At 40.4% G+C, this 19,041-nt stretch overlaps 1 protein-coding gene across 1 annotated transcript in view; it reads right to left on the bottom strand.

Annotated features, from left to right (window-relative positions):
* Positions 1–17,518, bottom strand: part of RACGAP1 (Rac GTPase activating protein 1) — a 31,440-nt gene extending 13,922 nt beyond the window's left edge. Inside the window, exons 1-3 of the mRNA XM_081084291.1 lie at positions 17,341–17,518; positions 9,139–9,227; positions 80–282 (exon numbers count right to left, since the gene is read on the bottom strand). Coding sequence (XP_080940417.1) covers positions 80–282; positions 9,139–9,223 — 288 coding nt within the window. The 5' untranslated portion in view covers positions 9,224–9,227; positions 17,341–17,518. The remainder of the gene's footprint in view (positions 1–79; positions 283–9,138; positions 9,228–17,340) is intronic.
* Positions 17,519–19,041: the final 1,523 nt, after the last annotated feature.

Here is a 19,041-nt window from a genome sequence, read left to right as displayed (position 1 = left end):
ATTTTAAAAAAATCAAAACATTATCAGATGCTTCCCCCTCCCCCAGTGTCACAGTACTAGCATAGAAAACAATACACACCAGCTTTTCACAGTCAGCCTCAGCTCGCTGCCTCCGTTTGATCTCTACATCCACCTGATTGCGTGCATGCTTCAGCTTAACATCCAGAGCACTACGCTCAGTCTCTGCTTTCATCAGAAGATCCTTGTATTTCCCCAGCTCTTGGTCTGTTCTCTGCCACTTTTTACGGAAATCCTCGAAGTCCTTTGCCAACTGGATGAATTCTAAAGAAAGGAGGGAAACTTTAATAATTCAAACACCAAACGTTTGAATTACAAATGCTCTTATAAATGAGTCCTCTGGTTAGTTTTACTCCAAATACATAATTAAGGGCCCCGCTAAACTATGGACAGCTGAAAACAACCAAGAGCAGATTCTGAATATATGTTCATCACTCTAGATGAGAGCTTTGTGGGGAGCAATTCCTATTTCAGCAGGCCACTTACTCTGGCTTAGCCAGTGGCATCTGCTATGGAATAAGTAACTCATTAGTCACCTGGCTCCAGATGTAACACCAACACTGAAAGCTCCTGAACAGAAGGCAATCAAAGGGGGATACCTTTGGGGCAGCTGTCACGCACCAGGACAGTTACAGCTATAAAACAAAAGCAGCCTCCTTTAGAGTCACTCATTGCTGTGCCAGAGAGATGCTAAACAGCAAATTCAAATGTAACTGTTGTAGTATGCTCCAGTAGATGTAGATTAATATTACGGCTGTCTAGGCCTGCAATTCCATTCAGCTATATAATTATACAAATATTGATTTGAAAGTAAAGAGCCAATTTGCTGTTTAACACTGCCCTGAAGGGTATATAAACATTCCAGTTAGAAAGATACAGGAAGGGAAGACCTACTAGATTTGGGTGGGTCACTGATAGCAGAATGCGTATTCTCTTCAAATGTCTGCAAAGACAGCACCACTTCCAAGGCAGCACCTCCAAGCATGAAAACCCTAGTGGCATTCATTCTTATCATCTCTACTGGCAAAGACTTTTTTTCCACAATGCCTTACTATTTCCAGTTAACCTCAATCTATCTATAAGCATCACTTTTCACCAGTATCAATGGAGGAAGTTTCAAAGGTGTACATCTGTTGGTCAAACTAACCCAGTTTACAGCTGAAACTAGGCCAAATTTACACAAGGAGAGCAGATTTTTAGATAGTAGGAGCACTTTTCCTATTTGAATTTAACTTAAAAGCATAGAAACAATATAGTCTCCTTTTAAAACAATTTTAATAATTTGACTAAATTTCAAACTTACAAATTAAAATGAGGCTACCAATTCAATCTATAGAAATCAAGTCTTACATATAAGGAAACTATAGTTTTTAGCCAACAAAAGATTTTAGCAAAACAAGATAGTATGACCTAGTTACCTTAGACAATGCAAATAACAAAGACCAAATATATATATATGTATATATGCATGTATATATTATTATTACTATTATTATTATATATAATAATATATATTATTACAATTTAAATAGTTTTAAAAGATATGCTGGTTTAGTTAATAGTTTGGAACATTATTAAGGGCTAATTTTCCACCTTAATTTAAAGAAAACAACAATATATCCTTTTGTAAATTTAACAATTTCAACACTATAGATTCACAAGGAAGAAAATTAAAAACGAGCCCAGCCTGTATGGCTCAAATAGTTGATCACTGACACAGGAACCAAGAGGTCACTGATTCCCAGGTCAGGGCACATGCCCGAGCTGTGCGCTCGATTCCAAGTAGGAGTGTGTGCAGGAGGCAACTGATCGATGATGTTCCTCTCTCATCAATGTTTCTATCTCTCTATCCCTCTTCCTTCCTCTCTCTCTAAAAATCAATAAAAACATATTTTAAAAACACACACACAAAAAAACCCCAAAGCTGGTTCTTAGCCATGTTCACTCTGGTAATCATTAAGTCGTACACTTATGATTTGTGTATTTTCCTGATGTATGTAATACTTCAATTTCAAAAAATAAAGAATAAGAAACACACTTTTCTTTTTTTTTTTTTTAAATATATTTCATTGATTCTTCACAGAGAGGAAGGGAGAGAGATAGAGAGCTAGAAACATCGATCAGCTGCCTCCAGCACATCTCCGACTGGGGATGTGCCCGCAACCCAGGCACACGCCCCCGACCGGAATCGAACCCGGGAACCCCCAGTCCGCAGGCCGACGCCCCATCCACTGAGCCAAACCAGTTTTGGCAAAGAATAAGAAACACACTTTTCAACTACACAGTCTAAAAACTTTCTACCTCCACACTGTGGTCAACTAAATGTTTCTAAATGTAGCTCTACATACACACACAAATATTTAAGAAATTGAAAAACAAATTGAGAACAAAAAGATTTCCATTTGACCTAATTGTGCTGGTTTGTTTATTCTTTGGGATATTCCTTTTTTTTCTTTCTATAATTCTTTATTGTTGAAAGTATTACATATGTCCCCTTTTTTGAGATATTTCTTAATAAGTCTTATTAAATTTAGGTTTTTAGCCCTGGCCAGTGTGGTTCTGTTGTTTGGGTGCTGGTTCAATTCTGGTCGGGACACATGCCCAGGTTGCAAGCTTGATCCCAGGTAGGAGGCGTGCGGGAGGCAGCCATGTCAGTGTTTCACTCTCAACATCGATGTTCCTTTCTCCCTCTCCCTATCGCTCTCTCTGAAAATCAATTAAAATATTTTAAAAAATAAAAATAATGAAGTGATCAACCAAAGAACTTGTATGCATATATGCATAACCCATGGACACAGACAACAGGGTGGTAAAGGTCTGGGGTGGGAGGCAGAGCAGACTAGAAGGGATCAATAGGGGAAAAACAGGGGACATATGTAATATTTCCAACAATAAAGGTTTAAAAAATCAATAAAAATTAATAAAATAATAAGTAATAAATTAATAAAATTTAGGTCTTAATTCTTGTTCATTGTTAACTGACAAACATTACAGGTCTCATTGCAATGGAACTCCAAATAAAGTATCGATTAATTTCAAGGAAAAAGTTCCTATTTTAATAGTACAAATTATTAAATTACTACTGGTTCAACTTAGTTTGTTAGACCAAAACCATAACATGTGCATACATGACTGATTACTTTTTTTTTTAATCCTCCCCTGAGGACATGCTTAGAGAGAGGAAGGGGTTAGGGGGAGGGGAGGGAGAGAGAGAGAGAGAGAAACATCGATGTGAGCCAAAACCGGTTTGGCTCAGTGGATAGAGCGTCGGCCTGCGGACTGAAAGGTCCCAGGTTCGATTCCGGTCAAGGGCATGTACCTGGGTTGCGGGCATATCCCCAGTGGGAGATGTGCAGGAGGCAGCTGATCGATGTTTCTCTCTCATCGATGTTTCTATCTATCTCTCTCCCTTCCTCTCTGTAAATCAATAAAATATATTAAAAAAATAAAAAAAAAGAAAAGAAACATCGATGTGAGAGCAACATCAATCAGCTGCCTTCCCTATACACCCCAAATAAGGGATCAAACCCACAACCCAGGTATGTGCCCGACCAGGAATCAAACCAGCAACCTTTCGGTGCACAGAGCACTCAACCAACTGAGTCACTCCAGCCAGGCCAAGTTATTACTATTAAGTACAATTCTGTTATAAACTAAGTTTGTTATAAAGGGTCAAAAAGGCCCTTTAGACCACAGACCAGGAAAAATTCTGATGTTGTGAGGAGATCAACAAACATGGCCTTTTCTCCCCCAGTTTGTGAATCACAATTCAATTTCATACCAGCCTGTCATGAAGTACACATTCAAATGATTTATTAAATTCAAACTATCTCCTTAAAAAAAACAAGGACATATTAAATTCAATTAACAAAAAGGAGAAAGGAAAAGAAAAATTTCCTTAAAACAAATTGAGGATAATCTTTGATTCATTAAAAAAAAAAAATTAGGGTTTGGTTCATAATTCAGCGAACGGATTAAAGCAATTCAGAAATCTCTTCTCAGTTCACTCCTCTTGGGACCTTCGTTATTGGGCCCTTTATCTTACCTACTGTCCTCAAAGCTGCTGCTTCCTTTTAAAAAAAATATATATTTTTTTTTTTATTGATTTCAGAGAGGAAGGGAGAGGGAAAAAGAGATAGAAACATCAATGATGAGAAAGAATCAATGATTGGCTGCCTCCGGCACACCCCCCTCCCTTACTGGGGATCGAGCCCACAACTCGGGCATGTGCCCTTTACCGGAATTGAACCCGGAACCCTTTCAGTCCACAGGCCGATGCTCTATCCACTGAGCCAAACCAATGAGGGTCCTTGAAGCTTCTTAAGGGCAAATGACCCCATGTCTCTTTTGCTCTTTTATCACTAGTGCCTAGCACTTTGCCTAACACACAGTAGGCATTTAAATATTTATTGAATGAATGAATAAATGAAGAGTTGCTGTTCAGATCAAATTTAAAGTCCAGGGATCCAAGCCCACCTTACCAACCTAATAATAAAGTAATAAATTAATAAGTAATAAATTAATAAATTAAAAAAACTAAGTTTTTAGAACAACACACAACACCCTCTTTCTAACTAACCCAGTTTATCCCTGCCCTCAGAACAGACCCATGCTCATTTCTGCCTTCTCACTTGTGGTCAAGCTATGCACTCCAAATGAAATGCCCTACCTATTCTTCTTTATGTACCCATTTTTCTAGTCCCATCTGCTCTTTTGTAATTTGTTTGCTCCACATGAAATTTTTCTCTACTTCCCACAAGCATATATTCTGATACTTGTATTGTCTTTGTTTCATGAGAAAGAATCCTGTCTCTGAAACTTAAATACCATAATCTTCTTGAAGATAGGTACCATATCACATACACTTCAGTATCGCCTACTGTACAGCATAGCACAAACGTAGTATAGTATTGGAATACAATAGGCACCTAATAAATACTGTTATATTTATTCCTAATTTACACACCAACAACATCAAAAAATTCAGGCAGCCCAGCTGGTGTGGCTCAGTGGTTGAGCGTCAACCTATGAACTAGGGGGTAACTGTTCGATTCCCCGTCAGAGCACATGCCCGGGTTGTGGGCTCAAACCCCAGTGTGGGGCATGCTGGAGGCAGCCAATCAGTGATTCTCTCTCATCATTGATGTTTCTCTCTCTCCTTCTCCCTTCTTCTCTGAAATCAATAAATATATCTTTTTTTAAAAAAAGAATTCAGACAGTTCATAATAAAATAAAGATAAAAATCATGGTGACTGGGGAAAACAAAGATAACAAAATACCTAGGCCAGTGGTTGGCAAACTCATTAGTCAACAGAGCCAAATATCAACAGTACAACGATTGAAATTTCTTTTGAGAGCCAAATTTTTTAAACTTAAACTATATAGGTAGGTACATTGTTATTAACTTAATTAGGGCACTCCTAAGGCTTAGGAAGAGCCACACTCAAGGGGCCAAAGAGCCGCATGTGGCTCGCGAGCCACAGTTTGTCGTCCATGGACCTAGGCCATTAAAGTAATTTTATTTGAATATTAACCTTCACTCTGATCTTTCAATAACCTTGGACTTAGCTTTAAAGAAAAAAAAAGGCTACACAAAAAGGAGAAAGAAGAATGAAGTTATGATGAAACTCAAGAATAAAGAGTTGGGATACCTGGGCATGGGAGGAATTCCTAGTGTCAAAGAAAAGGACAGAGACTAGGGTAGTTGCAGAAGAGATTCTAGGGTCTAGAAAACACTGAGCCACTTTAGTTCCTCAAGAGCCAACATTCCAAGTTAGGGATTTAAGAGGGAGACAAAACATACCTCTATTTTATAACAGAAATCAATGGGAAGGTATAAATTTGCTTATAAAATAAGGGTATCTGTAAAAATAAATACCTTGTATATTCTTGGTATAACTATTTCCAAAGTATTTTCACAACTAGTATCTCATTTTATCGCCAATCTTCACAGAACTCCCACAAAGACAGACATTTAAATTCATATCTTACAGATAAAGAGACACAGAAATAACTATTAAAAGTCAGCATAGTTATTGAGACTTCAAACCTCAGATTCCTCTCTCTGCCCCCACATCTACCAGCTGCCTCCTCCTAGAGATCTTATTCTCACAATCTCTTCTACCCATTCCCCCTTATTTCCATCTTCACACCATCCCAGTTAGGACTCCCGTTGCCTTTCCTGAGCAATGGCAACCATGTCTTATCATTCTCCCAGCCTCCACCTCTGCCAGGGTAATCTCCCAAAAGTACAGCTCTGAGTATGTCACTGCCCCTTACTCCTATTCCTCCCAACCCCACACCCTCTTGCCTCCATTCAGGCTGTTCCCCTGACCCTAAATGCCCTATTTCATCTCTGCCTGTTGGGATCCTACCCTACATCTAAGGCTCAACTCAAACCCTACTTTTCTTCATTAAGCCATTTAGTCACCCCTTTCCCTCAACTCAACATGTGCTAGAGGTTGTGATAGGTTCTCGTTAAATATCTGCTGAATGAACCTGAATTTTAAGATCTATTCAATACTCCTCCCCACTAGACTCCAAAGTTATCCATCTTCTGAGATGATGTGATCTCAAAAAGAAGCCTAATTAGTATGCCATCATGGTTACTGAGCTGGTACCAGATGATAGGGTCATGTAACAGCTATTAGAGAGAGAAAATAGATTATTGTTTTGAAAGGCCTGTAAGTGGATAAGAGCTATTAAAAACATCAATCAGCCCTAACCGGTTTGGCTCAGTGTATAGAGCGTTGGCCTGCAGACTGAGGGGTCCCAGGTTCGATTCCGGTCAAGGGCATGTACCTTGGTTGCAGGCACATCCCCAGTGGGGGGTGTGCAGGAGGCAGCTGATTGATGTTTCTCTCTCATTGATATTTCTAACTCTCTATCCCTCTCTCTTCCTCTCTGTAAAAAGTCAATAAAATATACTTAAAAAAAAAAAACACATCAGTCAAATTGAAGGAAATATTGAGTGGCATAAGCAAGATGCCATTACTAAATACAGTAGGGGTTTTTTTTTTTCAGTGTTGTTTTTTTTTTTAATTTATTGCTTTAAGTATTACAAAGGGTATTACATATGTGTCCATTTTATCCCCCCGCCCTAGACAGTCCCCTAGCCTCCCCTATCCCCCAATGTCTTATGTCCACTGGTTATGCTTATATGCATGCATACAAGTCCTTTAGTTGATCTCTTACCCCCCTACCTCCTGCCCCCCAACCCTCCCCGGCCTTCCCGCTGCAGTTTGAAAATCTGTTTGAGGCAGCTCTGCCTCTGTATCTATTATTGTTCAAAAGTTTATAATGGTCCCTATTATCCATGAATGAGTGAGATCATGTGGTATTTTTCCTTCATTGACTGGCTTATTTCACTTAGCATAATGCTCTCCAGTTCCATCCATGACGTTGCAAATGGTAAGAGTTCCTTCCTTTTTAGAGCAGCATAGTATTCCATCGTGTAGATGTACCAGTTTTCTAATCCATTCATCTGCAGTAGGGATTTCTTTTTAAGTTTAAGACATACTTCTTACATTACTATACACACACACACACACACACACACACACACACACACACTAGAGGCCCGGTGCACGGATTCGTGCACTGGTTGGGCCGTAGCCTGCGGGGATCTGCTCACTGTGGGAGCACTGCTCATCCTGGTCAGCTGAGTGGCTGTAGACCCGCCCTCTGTGCAGCTGCTGATTGAGGAAATTAGTCTGAGCTGATATTTTGGGGTAATGTCTTGGGTAAAGGCATGTTCTGTGTCCTGGAGGAACCTGGAAGAGATCTTTGCACCTGAAAGCCACCCAGTGAATGTCCGTGATGTGTGATGCCAGGTCAGTGACACCATTGGGGATATTCAGAGTTGCCGTGCTTCAGGATCCTCAACTATCAGGACAGCCTCCCTTGGGGGTCCAAGTCAAGTCTCCTCTTGCCATCCACCTATACCAGCTCCCTGCGCACTTTCTACACCTTAGAGGGCCTGCATGGGAGGTCAGGACAGAATCTGGATTCTCAGATATTTGATAGGTTCATAGACTCGGCCTCACCCAGGGCCTGCTAGTGGCTGCTTCCACTGTGGGAGCACAGCGACCACCAGGGAGCAGCTCCTGTGCTGAGCATCTGCCCCCTGGTGGACAGTGCACATTATAGCAACTAGTCAACTGGTTGCTCTGGTTGTTCCACCATTCAGTCGCTGGGTATATATATATTTTTTTTCTTTTCTTTCTTTTTTTTTTTTTTTTTTTTTTTACAGAGAGGAAGGGAGAGGGATAGAGAGTTAGAAACATCAATGAGAGAAACATCGATCAGCTGCCTCCTGCACACCCGCTACTGGGGACATGCCTGCAACCAAGGTACATGCCCTTGACTAGAATCAAACCCAGGGCCCTTCAATCCACAGGCCGACGCTCTATCCACTGAGCCAAACCGGTCAGGGCTACATTACCTTTTAGCAATGAGGCTGACTTAAGAGCAACACTTACTAAATTAAGTATCAATAAAAATCTGAAATAGGAGAGGATGGCAACACAAAGAGAAGCTGGTATAGCATATTTCCAGATCACTTAAGTCTGTGCTACCAGCCTCACCTTCCTTTCTCACTAATCTGCTTCACAGATGACTGTTTTATTACCACCTCCTTTTTCCCCCTAGCTCTCTACCCAATCTCAATCCTTTATTACTAAACATCAAATACATGAAGTAGGTAAAAGCAGGTGAATAATTACTCCAAAAAGGTTATAACATTTTTCTCCTCTTCAACTGAAAATGTTCTTTAGAACACAGGGAAAGCCCAGGATAAAAAATGTAGACAACTACTCTCTAAAGAAAAAAAGCAACATCCTTGAAAATTCAGATTTTGCCCAGTTCATGTTACAAAAATGAAACTGGCAACTACTTAGTGGGAAAAAAGTCTGGATAAAACCCATTTAAGAACTACAGAAAAAGTGACCATTTAGAATAAGCGTCCATTAAGCTTTTACCATGGATAAGTGACCATCACTTTCTTTTTAGGAAACCCAAATAAAAATCAAGTTTCAGATTGGAATGTTCTGTTCAGCTCTGTAGAAAACCCAAGTCTGAAATGCTTTCTCTCTTCACACAGGCCAGCTCAGAATGACTTACGGAGTTCATTTCCTTCACTGAGAATCTCCACCCGGCGTACAAGCTGCTCAAACAGATTCCGCAAATTCAGCATCGTAGTATCCATCTTTCTGCCAAGAAATCAAATACACATTAGGGGTCCTGCCTTCTCCCCCAGACAAAAGATTCAGTCGCAATCCAGTACAGTCATCAGTGACTAACATCTGGTCTCTTCCATTTGTAGCTACCATTATAAGAATCACAAGTCAACAATTTGTGTAATCCTTATTATAAAAACAAAGTTGGAATGTTTAATACTCATTTGAAAATTAGAACAGCATTTCAGACCTCTGATTATAATACCCTCTTCCTGCCTACTGCTTTTCCTCCACTCTGCAATCACCACAGAGCTGAGAGGAAAGCAATTAGGGACAAGCATGTCCGTTGATTACTAGGTGACCAAATACAAAATGTGGTTCTTAGTCAAGCATATTGATTAATAACACTTCTACCACTTTAATCCTTCTGGACACTTAAGACCCTCAAGATAACTTAAAGGTTTATTTTTAATTTCATCTTTAGCTAGTACCCCTGTTACATCTGCCTTTTAAAACGCAGGACATGGTCAGCACATTTCCTACCAACAGCACAGATGACGTCACACAAGTGATTAAGTGGGGAAATCGCCAGCTCAGCAGCACAAGAATTATTTCTGTAATGCAGGGCTCTCTGCTAGACTGCGTGCAGGGACTATGTCTAATAAATTTTTACTAAGTATAGGCAAAGGCTTATGTTATACCACATTCTGGCATCAAGGAGACAATACACCACCTTCACAGTTAGAAGGGCAAAGGAAAAATCATTTGCTACTGTGTTCAGTATAGTGAATTTCAGGCTTGGTATTTCCCCCAAAGACCTGCTGATATTACATTAGAAATGGTGTCCTTACTAGCAGTTCTGCTCCAAATAGACTTTAACTGGGAACACTTTGAGAAAATAAGCTCTTCATTTAGCAGTCCAGAAAGACATCAACTAGATATTACATAAACTATCAAGAAAATTTTAAAAAATCAAAATTCATATAGAAGCTGAACATCTTAAGAAATACCATTAAAGGATTATTCTTATTTTTCATCTAATTACCCCTTCAACATTCTAGTCCAGGTCCTTATTTCATACTCTAAATAAAATTTGAAGAACTCTTTTATGAAGGTTTAGTGATTTTATAATGTTTATAAGATTATGCCATATGCTATGAGGGCAAGAAAGAAAAAGAAAACCACAAAGAAAAAAAGAATATATAAAGATATTTTCTATTAAATGCTACAGAATTATTCATTTGTACTCTGTATGATGATTGCGCTAATAGCAAAAAAGCTTTCAATTCCAAGCTTGGATGCAGTATCTACCTGAACTAGGGCTGGAAACCAAGATTTTCAAATGGCAATGTATCTGTTCCAAGCTAATGATCACAGCTAGCTGCTAAGCAACCAGACCAACAAATTTATTACAAAGATCTTTCTCTAAACTAAGAACAAAACTAAAATAATAGCATTGAAACTGGCAGGAAGATATCGGAAGTCATGAAGAAGCCCATGGATTTAACAATATGACAAAACAGGCAAATACATTCAAATGCTACGGGAAAGAAGCAAGAATAGGGCATTCAGGACCCTACTCAAATGACTTCCTTTGGCTCCCTGTAAAAATGGAAGATACTGATCACTTTTAATATGGGATATTGATTTCTATCATTTCAGCATTCATCTGTATATTCTGGGACTATAAGCTCAGCACCTAGGAAAACTGACCAAGAATGCAAAAAAGGCGTATTTCACAGTTCAACTAGGGTACTAAAAACTGATTGTTAAAAAAAAAAATTTTTCAGTAAGTTTTTATGTCTTAAATGACAATACAATAACCTGATCTTTTGCTCCTTTATAAGAAATCCTCACATTTTCTCAAGTTCCTCTAGTCCATTATTCTTCTTTCCTATTTTTTTATGCATATCACTTCCTAGAGCAAGGGTTTAGAGGAGGTACTCTCTTGAAAACACAAGCTAATTCCTGAAAAGTCTAAGGACACAGAGAACCTACCTGGGGACATCTCCTCATCATGAGTAACTGTTATCTCATAAAACTACCTCAGTCTACTGTTCTCCTAATACGATGCCTAGTGCCTAGGTACAGTGGTTGGCAAACCGCGGCTCGCAAGTCACATGCAACTCTTTGGCCCCTTGAGTGTGGCTCTTCCACAAAATACCACGTGCAGGCGCACACGTAGAGTGCAATTGAAACTTCGTGGCCCAGGCATAGAAGTCGGTTTTCCACCTGGGCGAGTCTATTTTGAAGAAGTGGTGTTAGAAGAAGTGGGGGGGTGTTGGTCGTTCGGGCAACGAGACATGGCGCAAGGCCCGGGATAGCAGCGCGGGGGAGGCGCGCCCGACTCATGCACGAGCTGAGGATGGGAGAGTCGGAAGGGGTCAACCTAAGCGAACATACCTCAATCAGATTGAGGACGTTTTTTAGCAAAGGCCAGCTTAGGAGTACCCTAATTAAGTTAATAACAATGTACCTACCTATATAGTTTAAGTTTAAAAAATTTGGCTCTCAAAAGAAATTTCAATCGTTGTACTGTTGATATTTGGCTCTGTTGACTAATGAGTTTGCTGACCACTGGCCTAGGAAATAGTTGTTTAACTGTACTTCCAGTGCTGTATTGTAAAACAGCAGAGGTAACCCTAACTCTGTCAGACCATCAGTCTCTAGATTTAGAATTTTAGTTTTACAAATAGTTTGATTATGGATTTTTCTCTATTCTTCTCTCTCAACACCAGACATTCCTTTAGTTCAATCCTCCAACCTCTCAAAAAATGTATCGAACTATTCCACTTTAATCATTACATCTCTACAGGCTACTCACTCATTAATCTTACCAGCCCTACCCTCTCTCCTAATGCCAACTCAGCTGCTCTCAATTTGCTTGGGATGCCCCAGATGCTGGGCTTGATTCTGAGATATTATTCAATCTTATCCCCTCATATACATAAAGTAAAAAAAGTTACATTACAGTAAGCTAAGATTATTGAAGAAAAAAATGTATAAATTTACTGTAGCCCCATGCTTATAAAGTCTACAGTAGTGTATAGTAATGTCCCAAGCCCTCACATTCACCCACTCACTGACTCACCCAGAGCAACTTCCAGTTTTGCGAGCTCCATTCATGATAAGTGCCCTATATGGGTGTACCATTTTTATCTTTTACACCACACTTTTACTGTAACTTTTCTGTTTAGATATACAAATATTTACCATTGTGTTACAACTGCCTACAGTATGCAGTACAGTACCATGACGTATAGGCTTGACTTTATTATCAATTACCCTATCCACTGACCTACCCTATCCTACTGACTCCCAATTTTGATTCCTTATTTTCATCATTCTCCCATTCACTCAGTTCCAAATCTCAGAATCACCTAAAGTTAGTTCATTCCTTATAAGTATAATCACCAAACTTGTGCATTCTTCTCTCATGTGTATTATAACCGTCCCCTCATCACATGCTGGTCATCATCACTCACTTCACCTGATCTTTCCCCCACTGCTTTACTTAACTGGCACGCAGACACATACACCTTGCACTTTAGCATGTATGTCCCGTCCCAGGTAAACTGTAAATTCGAGAACAGAAACCTTACATTTGGCACTATTGTACATACACTCAGTATTTAAAAATGTTTGACAAAAGTTAGAGAACACACACCCAGTCATCACTCTATTGTCAAAAGAATTTCCGTTCTACGTGAACATCAACGTAGAACATCCATTCTACATATAATATAGATTTTTTTTTTTTTTTAATGTTAAAAGTGGGCAGGGCAGAGCCCTGGAATAAAGTTGTAGTTCTTCTGTTTACCAGTAGTATAACTTTGGGTGAGTCACTTAATTTCTGAGACATATCTATAAATAGGAACAATAATACTTATCCTAGTTACCTCACAGAATATTATCAATTAATGTTGTTAAAAGTTTTATAATGTATAGCCCAGGCAGTGTGGCTCAATGGTTGAGCCTCAACCTATGAACCAGGAGGTCAGGGCACATGCCCAGGTTATGGGCTGGATCCCCAGTGGGAGGCCTGCAGGAGGCAGCTGATCAATGATTCTCTTTCATTATGATGTTTCTATCTCCTCTCCCTCTCCCTTTCTCTCTGAAATCAATAAAAAATAAAAGTTATAAAAATGTATAAATTGAACCTTATCATAAAAATACAGGGTATTATTATAGGTCATATGAAATTTTTGTTTTTGTTCTGGTCTGACAGTTATTTACACTATAGAACAGTGATTACAAAATCATACCTGGACCCCAGACCAAGAAGAATGGGAGATAGCAAAATCTGACCAGTTCTAGGCTCGTTTTTAAACAAGCTGTTCTAAATGAGGCTTATAGTGTACAAGAGTTTTTCCTCTAACATAGGTTTATTTAGGATAATAAAAAAAAAAAACCCGCACTAGGAAAATCTAATTCTCTTTTCTTTAGACACTAGGGGACCATCATTCATTTTTACTAAGTTCTATAGAAGTGACTCTCAGGAATTAAAAACTTTTATAGAGGACTAAATATCTTTTTGCATCAGTTCTACATAACTATGGTATCGTAGCCAAATTGTAACTCGAAAAGTTAAAAATTACTCATCCTACTCAATGTCCATTGAAAATGGCTTTAATTTTCCTCCCGGGTCACATTTTTACCCTTATGAGTACTTCTTTATTTCTCCCCTTTTATTATGTAGTTCCATAGCTAGGAGATACACGAATGTGAAAGGAAACAAAAACAATGTCATATTGTAGTACATTGCTTTGCAGCTGTAAAACAGCTGTCACTTTTCACTACAGAGGCGGCTGCCTTTTGGGAAAGCTGAAATGATCCCTGTGTGGAGCAAGGAAATCAGTGTGTAGAGCACTTTAAGCAAAAAGGTGCTAGAAAATCTCAGCTGTTATTGATGAGAAGCCCCAGAGGTGGAGAAGTCATTGCTACAGATTCCCGATCTGTGAGTATCCCTAAGGGAGCAATTGTGCATCACCGGGAAAGAGTCTCAGCTTGATGTGATTGCTTTGAGTCCCCAATTTAATTTCAATCACCCAGCCAAGAGACAGACATCTCTGTCCTTCAGAATAACAGACTACTACAGATCTTTACTGCAGCGTATCCTGGGGAAAGGCTCTATCCTCTTCTTCCTCCCCCTACAAATAACATTATTAAGAGACCTATACATCATGTGTTTTAGATGCATCAAGGGTGTTAAATATTGTAAGACAAAGCAATGGAAGATTGCCTGAATTTTTCAGGAAGAGTGTTAATGAAAAACATTCTCACAAACATTACTAAATCTGGAGATCCCCAAGAAATCAACAATATAGGTTCTCTGCTGCCAAGGAAAACCATTCCCCCAGAGTCTCAATACTATCGAATCCTTTTATATGAAAACATTTCTTTTCCCCAAATATCCAGTTTCTGCTTCACCATATCAAAAGCCTCTATACAGCCCGGCCCGTGTGGCTCAGTGGTTGAGTGTCAACCTATGAACCAGGAGGTCACAGTTCGATTCCCAGTCAGGGCACATGCCCAGGTTGCAGGCTCGATCCCCAGTAGGGGGCCTGCAGGAGGCAGCCCATCAATGATTTTCTCTCATCACTGATATTTCTCTCTCTCTCTCTCCCCCTTCCTCTCTGAAATCAATTAAAAAAAATATTTTCAAAAAGCCTCTATACAACTGGCAGGCAGAAGGAATATCTTGAAAACAAATGTTTTTATGAGCAAATCAATTGCACAAGGAGTAAATAGACCATCCCCGGGCCAACATGAATGAAAACCAAAGAAAGGGACGAGCTAAATTATTTTTCAGAAAATTATTACCAGTTCAATATATTAAGTTCTCCTTTTTTTCTTCTGTGAATTCCCTTTATGAAGTGCTCCATTCTTCAACATCTAGTATAAGTCTTATCAATCCACCAAAGCATTCCCTAACCATTTCAGTCCAAAATGATCTCTTCTTTATCTACAATATTTATTTAGCAAATATAAAACTCTGCCTCATATTGTTAATTTTCTATGTTCAAAAAAATTTAATTTTTAATAGTGAAACTAAAGCCTCACCACCCTAAATAACTATATGTACCTCCTTATCTAATCTTTGCCCATTATGCTCAAATTTATTTCATAAAAATTACAATCACAGATTGTACATAATTTTGTGTTTTGCTTTTTTTCTATCATGTTCCAAAAAGCTGATGAACAATTATTTGTTTAGCCGTTCTCTTCTTTGGACATTTAGGTAATTTCCAGTTTTCAGTTACATCTGCCTGGAACTTCTTGCAGTCACTCCCTTACCTCCTTCAAGTGTTTATTCAAACATCATTTTCTCAGTGAGGTCTTTCCTAGCCACCCTATTTTATTCCTCACCCAAAGATATGTTTTCTTAACTGATTTTTTTAAAAAAATATGTTTTTTATTGATTTCAGAGAGAGGAAGGGAGAGAGAGAATCATCAATGATGAGTGAGAATTATTGACCGGCTGCCTCCTGCATCCCCCCTACAGAGGATCGCCTGCAATCCTGGCATGTGCCCTGCCCAGGAATCTGACGGTGAGTTCCTGGTTCATAGGTCAACACTCAGTTAAGCAGCCAGGCTTAATTGATTGTGATCGGTTGCCTCCTGTATGCACAACTAGGGATGGAACCCGCAATCTAGGTATGTGCCCTGACCGGGAATCAAACCCACAACCTTCTGGTGTTTGGACAACACTCCAACCAATTAAACCACACGGCCAGGGCTAGCCACTCTATTTTAAACTGCAGGCTTTTAAACTCCAACACTTTTCTGCTTTATTTTGCTCCAAAGCACTTACCTCCATCTAACAACATACATATTAACTTATTTATCTGGTTTATTGTCTGTCTCCCCAATAGTTTAAGTTCCAAGAAAGCAGAGATTTTTGTCTGTTTTGTTCATGGCGGAGCCCCTGGTGTCCAGAACAGTACCTGACACTTGGCAAATGATTAATAAATATTCATTGAAAGAATGACTTGACTATCCCATGGACAGTGCTTTTCTCCAGGTGGCCGTGTTGCTTAGATTTCCAAGGATGGATTACTATAACAGAGTAAAAACCTCTTGTGGCTCTTGATAATGTTGCCAAAATGTTTTCTAAAAGAGCTGTACCAATTAATGTGCCCACATTACCTTCAACAGTGTACCAGCCTACTAGATCCACCACTCAGTTATCTGTTTAGGTTCTATCACCCGCAAGTAAACTGCAAGCCCTTTAAAAAAAGTAAGATTGTCTTGTACTTATATTTTGCACTTCATATTGTTGAATGATTAAGCTACAGGAAAGGCGCCTTCTCAGTAAAGAGAATGATAATGACATTTCTTTAAAAAAAAAAAAAAAAAAGGCTTATCTTCCCACCCACCCCACCTTCCGCCTACGAATGAAATCCTATAGAGCAGTGGTTCTCAACCTTCCTAATGTTGCGGTGACCCCCAACCATAAAATTATTTTCGTTGCTACTTCATAACTGTAATTTTGCTACTGTTATGAATCGTAATGTAAATATCTGATATGCAGGATGTATTTTCATTGTTACAAATTGAACATCATTAAAGCATAGTGATTAATCACAAAAACAATATGTAATTATATATGTGTTTTCCAATGGTCTTAGGCGACCCCTGTGAAAGGGTCCTTCGACCCCCCAGGTTGAGAACCGCTGCTCTAGAGAGAAACGCACGGCCTCGTGGTTACTGAGCCTAAGAAGCAGGGTGGACAGGGCCGGCAGTCACTGCGCGGCCGGCTCACCTAGACCGCCCTCGGGAAGACTCTCCCGCTCAGCGCCGCGGCCTCTCACACACCAGGGTCTCTCCCTCGGAAAGGATGGGGGTGCCACCCCCAAAACTCCCAAACTCTTATCTAGGGGGCAGCCAGACCCTCGAGGTGGCCCTTGCCTGGTTCAAGCCACCGCCTGGACAAAAAGACGCCTCGGCTGTCTACAGAGCGCGGCGCAGGAGCGAAGTCTACCCCGCCTCCCAGCCGCCACCCCTTCAGGCCGCTCCGGCTCCCGCCCGGCCGGAGTCCCAGTGCAGGGGCTGTGGGTGCCGCCCTCTCACCGGCACCGGCGGGGACCACGGCTCGCCACTTCCGACGCCCTCCCTCCTACCGCAAATCCAGCGCCACACCGACCTCTCCTCGAAGCCCCAGAGCCCACCTGGCCGGGTCTCTGGGCCCCACCTGGGTCGCCTTCCGCTTCCCTCTGTGCCGCAACCAACGGCAGAGAAGCTCCGCGCCGCCGGCTCTAGTTTGAAATCCCCCACCAACCAATCACAGAGAAATTTATTCCTCCCGCGCTGGCCATCTACGCTGCGACGCATGCGCAGCAGGGCCGCGGAGGGGCGGGGACAGATTTAAGCATGCGCATTCTCATAGAGAGAAGCCAACGGCAGCCATTTTTACTAAGGTCAACAGTTTTAGTTTTCTCCCTTCTACACCCCATGTCCCGCCGCCCCCCTCCCCCACCCAAGCCTCTTCTGAAGCCATTTAGGACACCATATTGACTAAGGGCAAGTGATAGTTATTGAGTACAAACTTTTTAAAATATTTGTTATTAATTTCAGAGAGGAAGGGAAAAGCAGAGAACAACAGAAACATCAATGATGAGAAAGAATCATTGATCGGCTGCCCCCACCATGGGGGTTGAGCCCGCAACACAGGCATGTGCCCTGACTGGGAACCAAACCGTGACCTCCTGGTTCACAGGTGGAAGCTCAACCACTGAGCATGCCAGTGGGGCTACGAAAAAATTTTTTTCAATCTTTATTGTTGAAAGTATCACATATGTCCCCTTCCCCCCCCCCCCCCCCCATTGATCCCTTCTAGCCCACCTCTGCTCCCCCCACCCCCACCCCCTTGAGTACAAATTCTTGGCCTCACTGCTTACTCCAGGCAGGGACAGGGTTTTTAGAAACTAGCAACTTAGTGTTGGGTCTGGCTGTTGAAGAGGAAGAAATCTGGAAGGCAATAGAACAGCAGTCATTAGCAACCATATTTATTGATCTGTACAATACCTTCATTTCTTGATGTATTTATACAGGTTTTAATTTGACACCCATTTATTAAGTGTACCAAGTTCATAATGAGCACTCTACTAGCAAGGAATTGGGAAAATAAAGATGATATGATGCTGCTTTCCAGTAACCACCAATGAAGGAGACAGCTCAGGTAAACAAAAATATATACAAAGTGAAAGTGCTATACTTCCATTTAATAAAAGTTCATTTTGAACTTGGCATTTGGCTAGTATGGGGCTTTCATACTTTCTTTACTTCCATGACCCACGGTAAGAAATACATTTTTACATTACCACCAAGTATCGCAGAACTCTGCTTATCCTGTACTCTGAACTTTTCTATTCTCTTTTTCCCTCCCATTTTAGTTGTCCCTACTTCATTGAATTTATTAGTCAATATGATTGGCTACCCACAATTTGAAAAAATACTGGTTACAGCTTAGAAAAAGCAGTGTGCTTTAATGGAAAGGTTATAGATTTTATAACCAGAAAGCTTGATTCCATTAAACAAATACTGATGGAGCACTTTTGTGTGGCAAGCATGCCACTGAACCATCTACATTATCACTCTTTCCCCCTTCTGTACTTCACTTTCTGCAACTATAAAACAGAAATAATAGTACCATCCCTATCTCACAGGTGTATTCCCAGATAAAACAAGAGACTGTATAAAACATAACTGAAGCCTTATTCGGTTTGGCTCAGTGGATAGATCATCAGCCTGCAGACTGAAGGGTCCCAGGTTCAATTCCGGTCAAGGGTCAAGGGCACATGCCCAGGTTTCGGGCTCGATCCCCAGCAGGGGGGCTTGCAGGAAG

Source organism: Myotis nattereri (genome assembly GCF_964212035.1).
Source record: "Myotis nattereri genome assembly, chromosome: 2".
NCBI classification, from domain to species: Eukaryota; Metazoa; Chordata; class Mammalia; order Chiroptera; family Vespertilionidae; genus Myotis; species Myotis nattereri.
This window is presented reverse-complemented; position numbering and strand designations above follow the sequence as displayed.